Source organism: Oncorhynchus nerka, linkage group LG14, assembly GCF_034236695.1.
Source record: "Oncorhynchus nerka isolate Pitt River linkage group LG14, Oner_Uvic_2.0, whole genome shotgun sequence".
Classification (NCBI taxonomy): domain Eukaryota; kingdom Metazoa; phylum Chordata; class Actinopteri; order Salmoniformes; family Salmonidae; genus Oncorhynchus; species Oncorhynchus nerka.
Window position 1 is genome coordinate 20,073,255 of NC_088409.1, and position 18,561 is coordinate 20,091,815.

General features: G+C 47.6%; 1 protein-coding gene across 5 annotated transcripts; it reads left to right on the forward strand.

Annotated features, from left to right (window-relative positions):
• Positions 1-1,016: 1,016 nt before the first annotated feature.
• LOC115115120 (syntaxin-17-like) lies at positions 1,017-18,520 on the forward strand. Of its 5 annotated transcripts, none has more exons than XR_010465735.1 (9): positions 1,017-1,165; positions 1,716-1,911; positions 2,032-2,097; positions 3,803-3,995; positions 4,195-4,313; positions 4,458-4,508; positions 14,503-14,589; positions 16,707-17,009; positions 17,257-18,520. XR_010465735.1 is itself a non-coding variant. In XM_065027716.1 (8 exons), exons 2-8 carry the CDS (start codon positions 1,777-1,779, stop codon positions 16,953-16,955), a joined length of 900 nt encoding a protein of 299 aa, XP_064883788.1. In that variant the 5' UTR covers positions 1,018-1,165; positions 1,716-1,776; the 3' UTR covers positions 16,956-18,520. The 5 variants fall into 5 exon arrangements, 3 of the variants coding, with proteins under 3 accessions (XP_064883790.1, XP_064883788.1, XP_064883789.1); XR_010465736.1 differs by having other exon boundaries at positions 17,286-18,520; XM_065027716.1 differs by having other exon boundaries at positions 1,018-1,165; positions 16,707-18,520.
• Positions 18,521-18,561: the final 41 nt, after the last annotated feature.

Here is an 18,561-nt window from a genome sequence, read left to right on the forward strand (position 1 = left end):
GTCTGCTGTGGCTTTACCTTTCTGCTGCGGGAGTCTCCCTGTGGGACTAGACACACACCAGGGGAGCCCCCCTGCAGGCTTGGTGTTTAAGGCCCAATTACATAAATAGAGAGGCCTCCTCAAACGCTTTCCAACCAGCACAGGAAGTGCGTGTATGTGTGTATGTGCGTGTATGTGTTAAATGTTAAAGGTGATGACAGAGGTACAGAGGCTTGCTATAGATCTGCTTATCTCCCAGCAGGACCAGGAGCGCATGCTGCTCTATCCCCAATATCACGCACGCACACACTCACACGCACGCACGCACGCACGCACGCACGCACGCACGCACGCACGCACGCACGCACGCACGCACGCACGCACGCACACACACACACACACACACACACACACACACACACACACACACACACACTCACACACACACATATACAAACACGCAGTCACAGTCACACACTCACTCACACACACACGCACTCACACACACACACACACACACATATACAAACAGGCAGTCACAGTCACACACACACACACTCTCTCTCTCTCACACAACCCCCCCACACACAGACAATAGAGAGCCACAGGAGATGGCATGTCCATAATAATCCACTCTAAGCCTAGTGCTGTGACCATGCACCTGGCACCACTCCACCCTCCTAGCTGCTCCACATCATAGTTTTTTGTGTGTGTGTGTGTGTGTGTGTGTGTGTACATGTACGTGCGTGCGTGCGTGCATGTGGTGATAGTCCGACTGAGCGGAAATTCTAGTTGTTCTGGCACGTCACACATTGGTGGATGTTATTTGCCTGACATGATCAATATTGTCTACCCAATCAATATAGATGTACAACTTGGCAGAAGTTCAATTCCCGCTTTTACAAAAATGTATATGAAATCAGTCACTCATCTCTTGCTATAATATTCACTATTGAACTCAGAAAGGTTACTGTATGTGACTGCTGTAGATTCAACCTCAAGGGGCGGACCGTTCTCTCTGTGGGCTAAGGTTTTAGATCGGAAGTAATTCGTCTGCGCGCAAGGAAGAAAGTTGTTTACAAACAGAAGAGAAAGTTGGACATGTAGCTAACTCGAGACAAACAGTTACGAAATAGCCCAGAAGAATGCATCTCTCAAGTTTTACACTCATGGGTTTTTACTTTAAGTAAGTCATATGTTCACGGTTTGAAAATTAAATGTGATAGATTTAAAGTTTGAATGGTCAGCTGTGCTGGCTAGCTTGATAACATATTGTTAACGTTAACTCACCTGACAGACACAATATAACGTTATACCTGCCAGCTAGCTAGAGGATGATGCCTTACCTCGGTCAAAATGTGTTTTAATGTGTCATAATTACAGACATTTCTTCTCTCTGGATCAAGCAAACTTTTCTGTTGTCATTTGTTCCCGGATGTTGTCGTTTAACGTCGTTAGTTAGCAAACAGCTCGAGACAGACTGAGACCCTGTTATTCAAACCTTGGGCACGAGGGGGTCAGCAAAGCTCCCTATTAGCCAGCAATGGTATGTTGTGATATGTTTGGCATTGGGTTACAAGGATGTGTGTGTGTGTGTGTGTGTGTGTGTGTGTGTGTGTGTGTGTGTGTGTGTGTGTGTGTGTGTGTGTGTGTGTGTGTGTGTAAGAAAAAGAGGCCACGTGGTTGTGTGTGGCACACTGATGTTTGATGTATACCTCCTCCCTCCTGTCTTCCAGGTAGCTGAGTAAGAGGAGCACGTGTGTATGGTTGCAGGTGTGAGAACACACCCGGGGTCAGATGTCAGGGAGGATGTCAGAGGAAGGGGGCAAGCTGACGCTGAGGCGTCTTGAAGGGCCAATCAACAAGTTCACTAAAGTAGCCCTGCCGACAGACCTAGAAAGACTACAGAGACACCACAGCAATATACTGAAGGTAACACACACATATACTCACACACATATATACACACGCAAACTCACATCACCGACCATTGGAAGTTACAGAATAACCACACACAGAGAAGCAGCAACTGAGCTTGTTATTGTCTTACAGTTCCAGCATAGTGGACAATGGGATCGCCTTCATCAGGAGCACATCAATGCCAGCCGCACTGTGCAGGTAAAACATAGACACACACACACTGGCCTTATGCTGAGTATATACATTATGTTGTGACTGTGTGCTGTGTGCCTGACTGTGTGTGTGTGTGTGTGTGTGTGTGTGTGTGTGTGTAAAGTGCTGCACAGTGTGTTTTCACAATGACACCACCATGTCTCTGGAACTGAAGGATTCACCCCCACCTCCTTCCCTCAACCACACACACACACACACACACACACACACACACACACACACACACAAACAAACACACAATCAAAACACACCATTCCCCTCAAACCCCTTGGGAGGGGCAGAGTGCTTTCCTGTGTGGCGTGTGTGTGTTTCTGTCCGCTGAGCTGGGTGTGTGTAAGGAAGTTGAAGATGGGTGATGATACACAAGGACATGCAGCACAGATAGAGCCTAAGAGAAGTAGAGAGAGAGAGCAAGAAAGGCAGAGGGAAGCAGAGAAAGACTGAGTCACCCCTCACTCTCTAGGCAGGAAGTGAAGTCTCTAGCAGGAAGTGGGCTCCTCTGCTTTCTGTATTTCTGTCTGCATGCCTCTATTTTCATCCATCACTCATCTATTCATCCCTTTCTCCTAACTGTGAATATTATTATAGACCCCCTCTCTGCTGCTCATCCCTTTGAGGGTATAGGTTAGGTAGTTTAGACAGCACACTACAGATCACTTCCACACTCCATTCCCCCAGGGTGTTGTCAATTAGGGTGATCGTCAGTCAGAGTACCAGCTCGGAGAGCCTACTGGTTTGATTTGGGGTCTTTTAGTTTGGGCCTTTGCTATTTTTCCTTCTTGAACATATTTATGTTTAGTCACCATCTGAACAAATAATAATCTACTTGGACCGGCCGACCAAGACGAATACTTATTTTCCACCATAATTTGCAAATAAATTCATTCAAAATCCTACAATGTGATTTTCTGGATTTTTTTTCTCCTTTTATCTGTCATAGTTGAAGTGTACCTATGATGAAAATTACAGGCCTCTCTCATCTTTTTAAGTGGGAGAACTTACACAATTGGTGGCTGACTAAATACTTTTTTTGCCCCACTGTAACATTGTATCATGTTTGTGCTTTTGTACTTGATCTTGTGTCTTGAAAAGTGACTACACCTCACCAGTCTAACTGTTTTTCCAGAAAGGGGAAATTTGAACCGTAGAGATTGCAGCATTACTAGTTATTGTTTATGGCCCTCTCATGGTAAATAATTACTTTAGGGGATTACATAGATTACATTTAAGAGGTTTTAACCAACCTTCTCCAGCAGCGCAGAGAGTTCATTCACCTGTTAATGTTCTTATTGTTGATCTTTGTGTTGTGTTCTTTGTGTGTGTGTTGTCTGTGAAGCATATGCTAACAGGTCTTTAGCGTTCTGACAGTTGTGTCTCCCCGTGGCCATAGAAGCTCAATGCTAATTCAGTCTGCAGCTGTGTGTGTATGTTTATTCATCATGTCTAATTAGCGTGGGAGCATCTATTGGTCATGACCTCCTGACCCCTGCCCTGGTCTGCCCTGGGGCTGATGGGTACAACCAGGGGAGGCGATCTGACACCCTCCTACTTCCCCCTTCTCACTCCTCCTCCCAGCAGAGACACTGAAACCTGTCTGTCTGTATGAGGGTGTACTCTCTCTCGTGCCTCTTTTTTAAATCTATCTGTTGGGAAGTTGAACCTCTCTCTCACTCTCTCTCCCTCTCTGTAGCAGTTGAGGGCTAATGTTAGAGAGATGGAGAAGCTGTGTGGACGTATCTGCCCGGAGGACGGCCCCGCCCTGGAGAGGCTGGTTCAGCCAATCAGAGACCGAGCATCTGCTGCCGTGCAAGACTTCCTACCTCTGCATTCTAACCCCGCCCCTCTGCCACAGGCACCACGCCTCCCAGACCACTCATCCTCAGGTAGCACCGCCCCCTTCCCCTCTATTCAATACATCAGTTTATTCCATTCTATGTCAGCCATGTTCACTCTTCCTTTATTGACCAATAAATCAACTAATACATCATCTAAATGCTCATTATGAATTTGAGAATTTCAGAAGCAGTAACATGTCCAGATCTAAAGTTGGTCACTCTGGTTCTCACTGACCTTGTCCATTAGGTGGTTCCCATGGTGATGATGTGGGCAGGGAGCCCCCTCCTGTCAATCAAACGCAGCTCCTCCTCCCATTGATCCCCCTCAACGAGAGTGCTGCTGAGTCCTGGGACACCCTGGAGGAGGTGGGAATATTTGGGCCCCTTGTACTGTATTCACAAATTGTCTTAATAATAGATTAAGATATTATAATATTTATTCATGTCTTTAATATGTCATGTTTTTGTTTGTATTATTGTTGTTGTGTTAATATGAGTTTGTTTTGTCAGGACCTGAAGGAGCTTAGCGGTTTGGTGACAGAGTTCTCTCTGCTGGTCCATGTGAGTATTCTATGTACAGTGCATTCGGAAAGTATTCCCCTTGACTGTTTCCACATTTTGTTACGTTAGAGCCTAATTCTAAAATGGATTAAATTGTTTTCCTCATCAATCTACACACAATACCCCATAATGACAAAGCAAAAACTGTTTTGTAGACATTTTTGCAAATAAAAACTGAAATATCACATTTCCTTAAGTATTCAGACCTTTTACTCAGTACTTTGTTGAAGCACCTTTGGCAGCGATTACAACCTCAAGTCTTCTTGGGTATGATGCTTCAAGCTTGACACACCTTTATTTGGGGAGTTTCTTCCATTCTTCTCTAAAGATCCTCTCAAGCTCTGTCAGGTTAGATGGGGAGCGTTGCTGCACAGCTATTTTCAGGTCTCTCCAGAGATGTTCGATCGGGTACAAGTCCAGGCTCTGGCTGGGCCACTCAAGGACATTCAGAGACTTGTCCCGAAGCCACTTCTGTGTTGTCTTGGCTGTGTGGTTTTCATCAAGGATCTCTCTGTACTTTGCTCTGTTTATCGTTCCCTCAATCCTGACTAGTCTCCCAGTCCCTGCAACTGAAAAACATCCCCACAGCATGATGCTGTCGCCACCATGCTTCACCATAGTGATGGTGCCAGGTTTCCTCCAGGTGTGATGCTTTGCATTTAGGCCAAGGAGTTCAATCTTGGTTCAGCAGACCAGATAATCTTGTTTCTCATGGTCTGAGAGTCCTTTAGGTGCCTTTTCAAATCAAATCCAATTTTATTGGTCACATACACATGGTTAGCAGATGTTATTGCGAGTGTAGCGAAATGCTTGTGGCAAACTCCAGGTGGGCTGTCATGTGCCTTTTCCTGCGGATTGGCTTCCGTTTGGCCACTCTACCATAAAGGCCTGATTGGTGGAGTGCTGCAGAGATGGTTATCCTTCTGGAAGGTTCTCCCATCTCCACAGAGGAACTCTAGAGCTCTGTCAGAGTGACCATCAGGTTCTTGGTCACCTTCCTGACCAAGGCCCTTCTCCCCTGGTTGCTCAGTTTGGCTGGCTGGCCGATCGGCCAGCTCTAGGAAGAGTCTTGGTGGTGCCAAACTTCTTCCATTTAAGAATGTGCTGTGCTGAATCCAAGATGGCGTAGCAGTCAGACATCTTGTTGCGTCGTGTCCCTTGTATATATCGTTTTTTTACATATTTTTCTTCGCATATCTTTTAAAACATTTTGCTAAACCTCAACTTCTAAATACTCTCCTGCAACCCGCCTCACCCAATGTAGCGCGGATCTGCTTTTTTTTCTAATGTATTTATATTTACTTCGGATCCGGAACCCCTCAACTGAAGCTAGCCAGCTAACTACCAGCTATCAGTCAGCAAACCATTGCTAGCGGTCTTCAGCTAACTGGTCATCAGCTAACCTAGCTCGGAAAGCTCTCGCCAGTTCGAACAACGCGACTCTAACCAGAGCATAACGGACCTATTATTTTTTTATCCCCGGATTCCCACCGGATTCCCACAGCAAACGGAACATTTTCAGCTGGATCTTCACAACTAGCCAACTAGCTAACCGCAACCCCGGATGATTACTCCTGGCTAGCGTTTCCATCCACTTAGCTTGAAGCTAGCCTGGCCAGAGCTCCTGTGCTACCACCGAAGCATACTCCTGGGCTACAATATCCGGACCCACGACCGGTCTATCGATGTCACCGCATGAAGAGGCATAAACAGACTCACCCCATCGCGACGTCCCCCAAAGGCTAACTTTCTAGCCCTTGCTATCTCCTTGCTTACTAATTCCGCCTGCTAACTGCTAGCTTGTTTAGCCCCGGTCCGCTAACTGCTACCTTGTTTAGCCCCGGCCTACTAACTGTTAGCTTGTTAGCACAGGCCTGCTAACCGTCTGAATCGCAGCGTCCCAACCACTCACTGGACCCATATTAACTTTCAATCTCTTTTCGATTTCTAATTAGTTTATACCTTCCGGTAACCTGCCTCACCCAATGTGATACGGAATTGCTATTATTTTTAATTTTTAGAACACACTCAAGAACCTCCAGAAGCTAACCAGCTAACTAGCTACAAGCTATTTAGTCATTGTTAGCCACTGCTAGCGGCTTTTACCTTTTACCTTCTGCACAGCCAGCCAGTTTTTTTAACCTGGATAATACTCGCCAGTCTAGCTTCCCTGCCCCATCCACCGCTGCCCCCTGGACACTGATCACTTGGCTACATAGCTGATGCATGCTGGACTGTCCATTAATCACGGTACTCCATTCTGCTTGTTTATGTTTTATCTGTCGGCCCCAGCCGCACTCAGGCTCTGTGTGGAGTTAATCCGACCCTCCCTGCCTAGTCAACGCCATTTTACCTGCTGTTGTTGTGCTAGCTGATTAGCTGTTGTCTCACCTACTGTTTTAGCTACTGTTTTAGCTAGCTCTCCCAATTCAACACCTGTGATTACTGTATGCCTCGCTGTATGTCTCTCTCAAATGTCAATATGCCTTGTATACTGTTGTTCAGGTTAGTTATCATTGTTTTAGTTTACAATGGAGCCCCTAGTTCCACTCTTCATACCCCTGATACCTCCTTTGTCCCACCTCCCACACATGCGGTGACCTCACCCATTACAACCAGCATGTCCAGTGATACAACATCTCTCATCATCACCCAGTGCCTGGGCTTACCTCCGCTGTACCCGCACCCCACCATACCCCTGTCTGCGCATTATGCCCTGAATATATTCTACCATGCCCAGAAATCTGCTCCTTTTATTCTCTGTCCCCAACGCTCTAGGCGACCAGTTTCGATAGCCTTTAGCCGCACCCTCATTCTACTCCTCTCTGTTCCGCGGGTGATGTGGAGGTAAACCCAGGCCCTGCATGTCCCCAGGCACCCTCATTTGTTGACTTCTGTGATCGAAAAAGCCTTGGTTTCATGCATGTCAACATCAGAAGCCTCCTCCCTAAGTTTGTTTTACTCACTGCTTTAGCACACTCTGCTAACCCTGATGTCCTTGCCGTGTGGAGTGCTGCAGAGATGGTTATCCTTCTGGAAGGTTCTCCCATCTCCACAGAGGAGATGTCCTAAATGTGTCTGAATCCTGGCTCAGGAAGGCCACCAAACATTCTGAGATTTCCATACCCAACTATAACATTTTCCGTCAAGATAGAACTGCCAAAGGGGGGGGAGTTGCAGTCTACTGCAGAGATAGCCTGCAAAGTAATGTCATACTTTCCAGGTCCATACCCAAACAGTTCGAACTACTAATTTTGAAAATTACCCTCTCCAGAAATATGTCTCTCACTGTTGCCGCCTGCTACCGACCCCCCTCAGCTCCCAGCTGTGCCCTGGACACCATTTGTGAATTGATCGCCCCCCATCTAGCTTCAGAGTTTGTTCTGTTAGGTGACCTAAACTGGGATATGCTTAACACCCCGGCAGTCCTACAATCTAAGCTAGATGCCCTCAATCTCACACAAATCATCAAGGAACCCACCAGGTACAACCCTAAATCTGTAAACAAGGGCACCTTCATAGACGTCATCCTGACCAACTGGCCCTCCAAATACACCTCCGCTGTCTTCAACCAGGATCTCAGCGATCACTGCCTCATTGCCTGTATCTGCTACGGAGCCGCAGTCAAACGACCACCCCTCATCACTGTCAAACGCTCCCTAAAACACTTCTGTGAGCAGGCCTTTCTATCGACCTGGCCCGGGTATCCTGGAAGGACATTGACCTCATCCCGTCAGTTAAGGATGCCTGGTCATTATTTAAAAGTAACTTCCTCACCATTTTAGATAAGCATGCTCCGTTAAAAAAATGCAGAACTAAGAACAGATATAGCCCTTGGTTCACTCCAGACCTGACTGCCCTCGACCAGCACAAAAACATCCTGTGGCGGACTGCAATAGCATCGAATAGTCCCCGCGATATGCAACTGTTCACGGAAGTCAGGAACCAATACACGCAGTCAGTCAGGGAAAGCCCCCCCCCCCCCCACCGCAGCTACTCGCCCAAGCCTCTCCAGGTTCTCCTTTACCCAAATCCAGATAGCAGATGTTCTGAAAGAGCTGCAAAACCTGGACCCGTACAAATCAGCTGGGCTTGACAATCTGGACCCTCTATTTCTGAAACGCCATTGTCGCAACCCCTATTACCAGCCTGTTCAACCTCTCTTTCATATCGTCTGAGATCCCCAAGGATTGGAAAGCTGCCGCAGTCATCCCCCTCTTCAAAGGGGGAGACACCCTGGACCCAAACTGTTACAGACCTATATCCATCCTGCCCTGCCTATCTAAGGTCTTCGAAAGCCAAGTCAACAAACAGGTCACTGACCATCTCGAATCCCACCGTACCTTCTCTGCTGTGCAATCTGGTTTCCGAGCCGGTCACGGGTGCACCTCAGCCACGCTCAAGGTACTAAACGATATCATAACCGCCATCGATAAAAGACAGTACTGTGCAGCCGTCTTCATCGACCTTGCCAAGGCTTTCGACTCTGTCAATCACCATATTCTTATCGGCAGACTCAGTAGCCTCGGTTTTTTGGATGACTGCCTTGCCTGGTTCACCAACTACTTTGCAGACAGAGTTCAGTGTGTCAAATCGGAAGGCATGCTGTCCGGTCCTCTGGCAGTCTCTATGGGGGTGCCACAGGGTTCAATCCTCGGGCCGACTCTTTTCTCTGTATATATCAATGATGTTGCTCTTGCTGCGGGCGATTCCCTGATCCACCTCTACGCAGACGACACCATTCTATATACTTCCGGCCCGTCCTTGGACACTGTGCTATCTAACCTCCAAACGAGCTTCAATGCCATACAACACTCCTTCCGTGGCCTCCAACTGCTCTTAAACGCTAGTAAAACCAAATGCATGCTTTTCAACCGTTCGCTGCCTGCACCCGCACGCCTGACCAGCATCACCACCCTGGATGGTTCCGACCTTGAATATGTGGACATCTATAAGTACCTAGGTGTCTGGCTAGACTGTAAACTCTCCTTCCAGACTCATATCAAACATCTCCAATCCAAAATCAAATCTAGAGTCGGCTTTCTATTCCGCAACAAAGCCTCTTTCACTCACGCCGCCAAACTTACCCTAGTAAAACTGACTATCCTACCGATCCTCGACTTCGGCGATGTCATCTACAAAATTGCTTCCAACACTCTACTCAGCAAACTGGATGCAGTTTATCACAGTGCCATCCGTTTTGTCACTAAAGCACCTTATACCACCCACCACTGCGACCTGTATGCTCTAGTCGGCTGGCCCTCGCTACATATTCGTCGCCAGACCCACTGGCTTCAGGTCATCTAGAAGTCCATGCTAGGTAAAGCTCCGCCTTATCTCAGTTCACTGGTCACGATGGCAACACCCATCCGTAGCACGTGCTCCAGCAGGTGTATCTCACTGATCATCCCTAAAGCCAACACCTCATTTGGCCGCCTTTCATTCCAGTTCTCTGCTGCCTGTGACTGGAACGAATTGCAAAAATCGCTGAAGTTGGAGACTTTTATCTCCCTCACCAACTTCAAACATCTGCTATCTGAGCAGTTAACCGATCGCTGCAGCTGTACATAGTCTATCGGTATATAGCCAACCCATTTTTACCTACCTCATCCCCATACTGTTTTTATTTATTTACTTTTCTGCTCTTTTGCACACCAATATCTCTACCTGTACATGACTATCTGATAATTTATCACTCCAGTGTTAATCTGCAAAATTGTAATTATTCGCCTACCTCCTCATGCCTTTTGCACACAATGTATATAGACTCCCCTTTTTTTCTACTGTGTTATTGACTTGTTAATTGTTTACTCCATGTGTAACTCTGTGTTGTCTGTTCACACTGCTATGCTTTATCTTGGCCAGGTCGCAGTTGCAAATGAGAACTTGTTCTCAACTAGCCTACCTGGTTAAATAAAGGTGAAATAAAAAATGAAATAAAAAATTAAAAAATGATGGAGGCCACTGGGATCTTTAATGCCGCAGACATGTTTCAGTACCCATCCCCAGATCTGTGCCTCGACACAATCCTGTCTCGGGGCTGTACGGACAATTTCTTCAACCTCATGGCTTTGTTTTTGATCTGACATGCACTGTCAACTCTGGGACCTTAAATAGACAGGTTTGTGCCTTTTCAAATCATGTCCAATCAATTGAATTTGCCACAGATGGACTCCAATCAAGTTGTCGAAACATCTCAAGGATGATCAATGGAAACAGGATATACCTGAGCTCCATTTCGAGGCTCATAGCAAAGGTTCTGAATACTTCTGAAATTAGCAAAAAAAAACACAACATAAAAAACGTTTTTCATTTAGTCATTATGGGTTATTGTATTATTATTATTATTATTAGATAGATGAGGACAATTTTTAAAAGTTAATCCATTTAAGAATAAGGTTGTAACATAACAAAATGTTGAAAAAGAGAAGGGGTCTGAATACTTACCGAATGCACTGTATGTTCTGTGTGTGTGATTGAGAGCTGACAAGGTCAGCAGACAATGCCTTTCTGGTGTCTAATATGACAGGGACAGGGCTACGTAACACAGATAGCCTGCTGCGGCTACACTAACCATGCTGTTAGCACACAGGGCAGTGAGGGCACTGACAGACAGTGTAGTGAGCGACAGCTAGCCTAGCGTCTGTCTGGTTGGATTCATGCTGGGGCTCCTTAGAGAGCAGGTCATAGCACACCACAGGTTACTGGAGTGGGGCTGCAGGCAGGTGTACTGCTGGGGGAGGTGGGATGGTAGAAAATGGGCCATAGGGGAGAGGTGGGAGACGAGAGAGGATAGGAGAGAAGGGGGCTGTGTGTCCATGGGGAGTAGAGAGGAGAGTGCCGTGGGAGAGAACACAGGCAACAGGGCGTATGGTAGGCCAGGAGGAAAACAGACGACTCTGATTATCACTCTATCCCCTGGGAACGAAAGAGCAATAGGAGGGTGAGTGGGAGGAAGGGAGGGAGGGCTTAAACATGGTGAGAGAGGAGGGCAGAAAGAGGTGTAGAGAGAGAGATTTAGGGAGGGAGGGCGAGAGACGAGCCCGAGAGGAGATTGTTTTGAAGGAGAGAGCATAAAGATGTTTTAGTGCTGTGGTCTCTCTGGGGTGACTGGTGTCGTTCAGGGACCAATACTCAGCCTCTCAACCACAGGGTAAACACTGCTGTGTGTCGGTGTTTGTACCTGCCTGGGGATTTGAGAGAGAGAGAGAGAGAGGGAGGGAGGGGGAAAGAGACAGGCAAGTTGAGATGTTCAGACGCAGCCTGCTAGTGTCTGACTGAAGCACTCATCTCCCCCTGTTACACTGGCTGGAGCCTAGAAGCTTCACATCCACCAACAACCATACATACATCTGGGATTTAAAGGGAGGGAGGGTGAAGAAATGGGAACCGAAGTGAATATGAGGCATGCTTCGGTTCAGAATGAGTGTGCTCGCATAATCCCTTAAAATACCTTTGTTTGAAATACCAAGCAGATCTTAGTTGCACAATTTTACATCCAAGATGTTTGGTGCGGTCTTCCTGAATGACATCAAACATTTAATTGAAGAATCCCTACTGTTGACCAATCACAGGTGAAGGGGCGTAGACTTCAGCTACCGACTCCGGCATGCCTGGAGAAAATGTTTTGTTAGCACGGCCGGAAAAAGCACTCACCGAAGACCAAAACAAAAGCGTTACAATATGCCGTCATAATATATGCACGGCTGGGAAGCATGCAGACACCTTAAGGGAGAGGAGAATGATGAGGGGAGGGAGGGGACTGTAACGGAGGGGAGGGAGGGGACTGTAACGGAGGGGAGGGAGGGGACTGTAACGGAGAGGAGGGAGGGGACTGTAACGGAGAGGAGGGAGGGGACTGTAACGGAGGGGAGGGAGGGGACTGTAACGGAGAGGAGGGAGGGGACTGTAACGGAGAGGAGGGAGGAGACTAACGGAGAGGAGGGAGGGGACTGTAACGGAGAGGAGGGAGGGGGCTGTAACGGAGAGGAGGGAGGGGGCTGTAACGGAGAGGAGGGAGGGGGCTGTAACGGAGAGGAGGTAGGGGGCTGTAATGGAGAGGAGGTAGGGGGCTGTAACGGAGAGGAGGGAGGGGGCTGTAACGGAGAGGAGGGAGGGGACTGTAACTGAGAGGAGGGAGGGGACTGTAATGGAGAGAAGAGAGGGGACTGTAATGGAGAGGAGGGAGGGAGGGGACTGTAACGGAGAGGAGGGAGGGGACTGTAACGGAGAGGGACGGAAAAGACTGTAACGGAGAGGAGGGAGTTAGGGGCAGTAAGGGAGAGGAGGGAGTTAGGGGGCAGTGAGGGAGGGAGTTAGGGGGCAGTAAGGGAGAGGAGGGAGTGAGGGGGGGCAGTAAGGGAGAGGAGGGAGTTAGGAGGCAGTAAGGGAGAGGAGGGAGTTAGGAGGCAGTAAGGGAGAGGAGGGAGTTAGGGAGAGGAAGGAGTTAGGAGGCAGTAAGGGAGAGGAGGGAGTTAGGGAGAGGAGGGAGTTAGGAGGCAGTAAGGGAGAGGAGGGAGTTAGGGAGAGGAAGGAGTTAGGAGGCAGTAAGGGAGAGGAGGGAGTTAGGAGGCAGTAAGGGAGAGGAGGGAGTTAGGGAGAGGAAGGAGTTAGGAGGCAGTAAGGGAGAGGAGGGAGTTAGGAGGCAGTAAGGGAGAGGAGGGAGTTAGGGAGAGGAAGGAGTTAGGAGGCAGTAAGGGAGAGGAGGGAGTTAGGGAGAGGAAGGAGTTAGGAGGCAGTAAGGAGGAGGAGGGGGTTAGGGAGAGGAAGGAGTTAGGAGGCAGTAAGGGAGAGGAGGGAGTTAGGGAGAGGAAGGAGTTAGGAGGCAGTAAGGGAGAGGAGGAGGTTAGGGAGAGGAAGGAGTTAGGAGGCAGTAAGGGAGAGGAAGGAGGTAGGAGGCAGTAAGGGAGAGGAGGGAGTTAGGAGGCAGTAAGGGAGAGGAGGGAGTTAGGGGGCAGTGACGGAGAGGGAGGGAGTTAGGGGGCAGTGACTGAGAGGGAGGGAGTTGTGAGGGAGGGAGTTTAGGGGGCAGTGACGGAGAGGGAGGGAGTTAGGGAGCAGTGACGGAGAGGGAGGGATTGTGAGGGAGGGAGTTAGGGGCAGTGACGGAGAGGGAGGGAGTTGTGAGGGAGGGAGTTAGGGGGCAGTGACGGAGAGCGAGGGAGTTAGGGGGCAGTGACGGAGAGGGAGGGAGTTAGGGGGCAGTGACGGAGAGGGAGGGAGTTGTTAGGGGGCAGTGACGGAGAGGGAGGGAGTTAGGGGGCAGTGACTGAGAGGGAGGGAGTTAGGGGGCAGTGATGGAGAGGGAGGGAGTTAGGGGGCAGTGACTGAGAGGGAGGGAGTTAGGGGGTAGTGACGGAGAGGGAGGGAGGGGGCAGTGACTGAGAGGGAGGGAGTTAGGGGGCAGTGACGGAGAGGGAGGGAGTTAGGGGGCAGTGACGGAGAGGGAGGGAGTTAGGGGGCAGTGACGGAGAGGGAGGGAGTTAGGGGGCAGTAAGGGAGACGAGAGACTTAAAAAAGCTCACGATTGATCATAGTTATGACTGAAACCACTACAGAAAATGTATACCTGTTGTCTGAATATTGTCTATCCATATGTAATAAGTAGCTAATGTAAAAAGGTACCATGTCCATAAAATGCATATAGTATGTACATATAACAACAACAACTACAATAAGGAAGGAGAGGAGGATGGATGGTGTCCAGCACACAGGGAGAGGGACAGCTGCCACTCTGAATATTTCATGAGCTCCTCACAATAACCCCCCAGACCCCCTCCTGCCCCAATATAACCCCCCAAGACCCCTTCCTACCCCAATATAATCTCCCCAGACCCCCCTGCCCCAATATAATCTCCCCCAGACCCTACCTTTTCTACTTTACACCCGCATCACCCCCCACAGACAGACAGACACACACATCTGTGTTGCTGTGTCGAGAGGGACCAAGTCAGCGGTGTGTGTCTCCAGTGTATAAACCCTGTGTGTGTGTCAGTCCCAGCAGGAGAAGATTGACAGCATAGAGGAGAACGTCAACACAGCAGCAGCCAACGTGGAGGAGGGGACCAGGAGCCTCGGGAAGGTGCGCGTGTGTGTGTGTGTGTGTGTGTGTGTGTGTGTGTGTGTGTGTGTGTGTGTGTGTGTGTGTGTGTGTGGTGTTTGGGAGATCGATGGCACTTTGCCTCCCAGCCATTCTACAACGTTTGTCCCTATTGATCCAGCAGAATACGGAGGAAAGCTGCAATTAAAGAAATAGAGAGAATATATGGAGAGAGGGGTTAAGTTGTACAGTGATGGAGGGAGGGGTTGAGTAGGGGGTGTTGTCAATGGAGAGTGCAAGGTGTGTGTGTGTGTGTGGGTGCAGGAGGCGAGGAGAGGTATGAAGGGCTATTTAATAGCTCTTCAGGAGCAGCGTTTGGCCTCCCACTGTTGGCTCAATACACACACACACACACACCCTCAGAATAAAGTCAGACTGACAGCTCAATACCCACAGACATATTACAAGCTCAGTCTGGTACGTTGTGTGAGTTCTATATGGCTGAACAGATGCTCCGCGTACACACCCGTTTGAGTCTAGTTGCAGACAAAATATCACAATATTTAAAAATGTGGTTTATTTAAGCGTAAATGTACCATCTCTCACCCCATGTTTTGATTGATAAATGGAACTTCAACTCAGTTCAACTTCCTTAATTGATGAAGTTGAAATGGGACTGAGCCCACATTGAGGTCCAGAATATTCTAGGGTATGGGTGTGCTGTTAAGGGATCCTGAGTGGCACAGCGTCGCAGTGCTGAAGGCATCTCTACAGACCCGGGTTCGATCCTGGACTGTATCACAACCGGCTGTGATCGGGAGTCCCATAGGGCAGCACACAATTTTTATTTTATTTTTTTATTTTACTAGGCAAGTCAGTTAAGAACAAATTCTTATTTTCAATGACAGCCTAGGAACAGTGGGTTAACTGCCTGTTCAGGGGCAGAACCACAGATTTGTACCTTGTCAGCTCGGGTGTTTGAACTTGCAACCTTCCGGTTACTAGTCCAACGCTCTAACCACTAGGCTACCCTGCCGCCCCAATTGGCCCAGCTTTGTCTGGGTTAGACGTTTTGGACTTCTTTTTCTGCTAGGCAACCCGAAGATCAAAGCCGAAGTCTACGGTCCTTCGTCGGTAATTGGTCAACAGTAGGGATTCTTCAATAAAGTCTTTGTTGTCATTCAATGAGAAATGACTAGTTTCCATGCACATTTTTTCATTAAGAAATACCTCACAAAACATCTTAGTTAGATGTAAAATTGCACAACTAAGATCTCCATGTCAAAATTAGTGACAGATTTATCTTAGATTAATTCGTACTATTTTGAGGAAGTGTATTCTGGCTACGGCATCTCTAAATGGACAAATAGTACTATTGCTGCTTTTTTTTTTTTTTTTTCAGGTCTTTTAAGGGAGTATGTGTGCACACTCGATGGGCTAGGCGTCAGCCCAACTGAAGCATGCTGAGGCCTTTAGAAGCAGTGTGTGTACATAGAAGAGGTGTCAGACACAGCAGTGTGTGTCATCTGTCATCAGGCCAGGTGCCATTACACACACCCCTGCTTTACCAACACCCTGTACTCTGAACTTTCAACTTACCTCTGGTTAATTCAAATGACCTTCGCTGCCATGAGGTGAGGGGGTGGGAGGGCGTTTGAACTGGAGCCATTTAACTGTTCATCTGTTAATCAACCGTGGGAGGGGGTAGTGTGTGTGTGGCGGAATGTTCAGAGGAGTCACTCATTTACAGCAATCAGTCTAAAGGAGCGTCTTCCTCTCTGAAGATAACAGTATTAATAAACACACACCTCATTTCACCAATTTGAATAAATGTGGGTAATTAAAGTGTACAGCTTTGATGATGATGATGGTGTGTGCGCATGTGTTGCTGTTTGTGTGTGTACATTTGTGTGTGTGTGATCATGAAAGGCCAGGTAGATCTGAAGACTTCTCGCTGACTGTGTGTCTTAGAACATCAAAGGAATAACCCCCTGAGTGTGTGTGTGTGTTATATGTGCGTTGATTTGTCCCAAGCAAAGTTTCTTCTTATTTCCTTGTCTTTTTAATTGAATTTAAGAATCTTTATTGGCATAAAAAGTGAAGAAACCTAGACTGTCAATGCATGTAGTGACTCGTCTATCCCTCTGTCCTCTCCGCAGGCGGTGGGCTACAGGCTGGCAGTGTTACCCGTGGCGGGGGCAGTGTTAGGTGGGGTGCTGGGTGGGCCGCTGGGCCTACTGGTGGGGTTCAAGGCAGCGGGGGTGGCAGCAGCGCTTGGAGGGGGGGCTCTGGGGTTTGCAGGGGGGAACCTGGTCCAGAAGAAACGCAGAGCTAGAGTAGAGTCCCAGATGAACCAGCTCACTGCACCCCCTACGGAACCAGAACCACCGCTGGACAAGGACAAGTGACCTCTGATTGGTCGTGAAGGGACCTCTGACCTCCAGAAGCTTACACTGGTCCAGGTACTGCCCGACTACATTGCAGACGCATGCTAGACCTTACATATCAGCTAACCACATCATATGATATAGAAATCTGATGCCCGACTGCACAGTTGAAGTGGCGCACAACCATTGGTTGATGCAATGCAACGCCTGTGCATCTAGTCGGGTAGGAACTCAACCTAGATATCCCTCAGACTAACTGGCTGTCCGCTCTAACAATCAGTTGTTTGACCAATAGATTTGCTCTCTTTACTGTGGTAATAAGGAACTCCTCCTCCTTCTCGCTGCCAATAGACAGAGAGAGGTATGTCAAGAGAGGCCTACTGTGAAGAGAAGCCTGCCACTGGGATCTACCACTTCCCAATCAATAAGACTTAAACATCGTAGGAGAGCTTTGAGGACCTGAGTGTGAAAGGGAGGTGTGTGTGTGTGAATGCTGTGTTAGTTCAGTGTGATGTATGTATATATGCTGGGTCTGTTGGCTTTGTATTTAAAACTTTAAAGTAACTGTCCAGTGTTTCCAGATTTCTATTAAATATGACCTACATATTTTTACAATATAAATGAAATAGTTTTCCTTCCAAAATCTTTTAAATATGTTAAAAAGCAGCTTTTCTGTGTTGGAATGGAATGGGCGTATACTGATCTTAAAAATATTCATGTGAGTGGATCGCTGATTGGCCAGCTCATCCTCCTTAGGATGACAGCAAGTTGAGATACAAGTTTTTTTTTTTTGTTCTACAATTAATATTTTGCCCACAAATACAAGTATAGGACGAGTCAACATTATTTGGGTATGAGATTACAGAACGTTCACTGCACAGTTACTTTAAGTATATGATTATACATTATGAAAAGATGTGCATTATTAGTAGAAAACACTACAGCCTAGTTTTGTAACATAAGTCCTGCTGTTTGGTGCCTTTTAGTACAGACAGAGAGATGGTTGTTTTATTAAAGTCATGTTATTATACTGTGTTTCTTGGACAGACCGACTTAACTAACCTCAGTCTTTATCAAATACACACTGTGCCAAAGCCAGACACTGCCTGGGTCGAGCAGTCACCCATCTCTCTAGTTTATGAACTTATTGATGTTTATCTGAGTGTGCTGCTCTGCTTAGAGTATACAGCTCATTAACAGAGGGAGGAGGGAGAGGGAGGTATAAACAGCAGTAAATGTCAAGACTGTGTCCTGGTCTGAACCCTGCTGGAGAGGAGGTCTGCTCCCTATGACAGACTGGAATGTGTCAATTTGAAAGACTGGGGAGCAGAGAATAAGAGTGAGTGATTGAGAAAGTTTAGGAGGATAAACACAGCTGTCCTGGGTGTACCAGGTAGAAAGTTGTGATGAGTGAGGCCAAAGTTTCCCCTCTTAAAAGTGCCACGAGAGAAACGGGTCACGCCTGATGTCATCTACTACAACAGTGACCAACTAAATATGGATGCTCTTAGTCTATGTGATGATTTACTGGGGTTTTATATTGCCAAAGAAAACCAATAAAATCTGCTTCTGATGAAGGAATTGTGTGTGTGTGTCAAGCGTCTTCTCTGTAGAACTGAACAAACAG

Coding starts and splice junctions, on each gene's coding strand:
- LOC115115120 (XM_065027716.1), top strand. CDS start 1,777: ATGTCAGGGAGGATGTCAGAGGAAGGGGGCAAGCTGACGCTGAGGCGT. Junction 1,912..2,031: donor ACCACAGCAATATACTGAAG/GTAACACACACA, acceptor ATTGTCTTACAG/TTCCAGCATAGTGGACAATG. Junction 4,314..4,457: donor CCTGGGACACCCTGGAGGAG/GTGGGAATATTT, acceptor TTGTTTTGTCAG/GACCTGAAGGAGCTTAGCGG.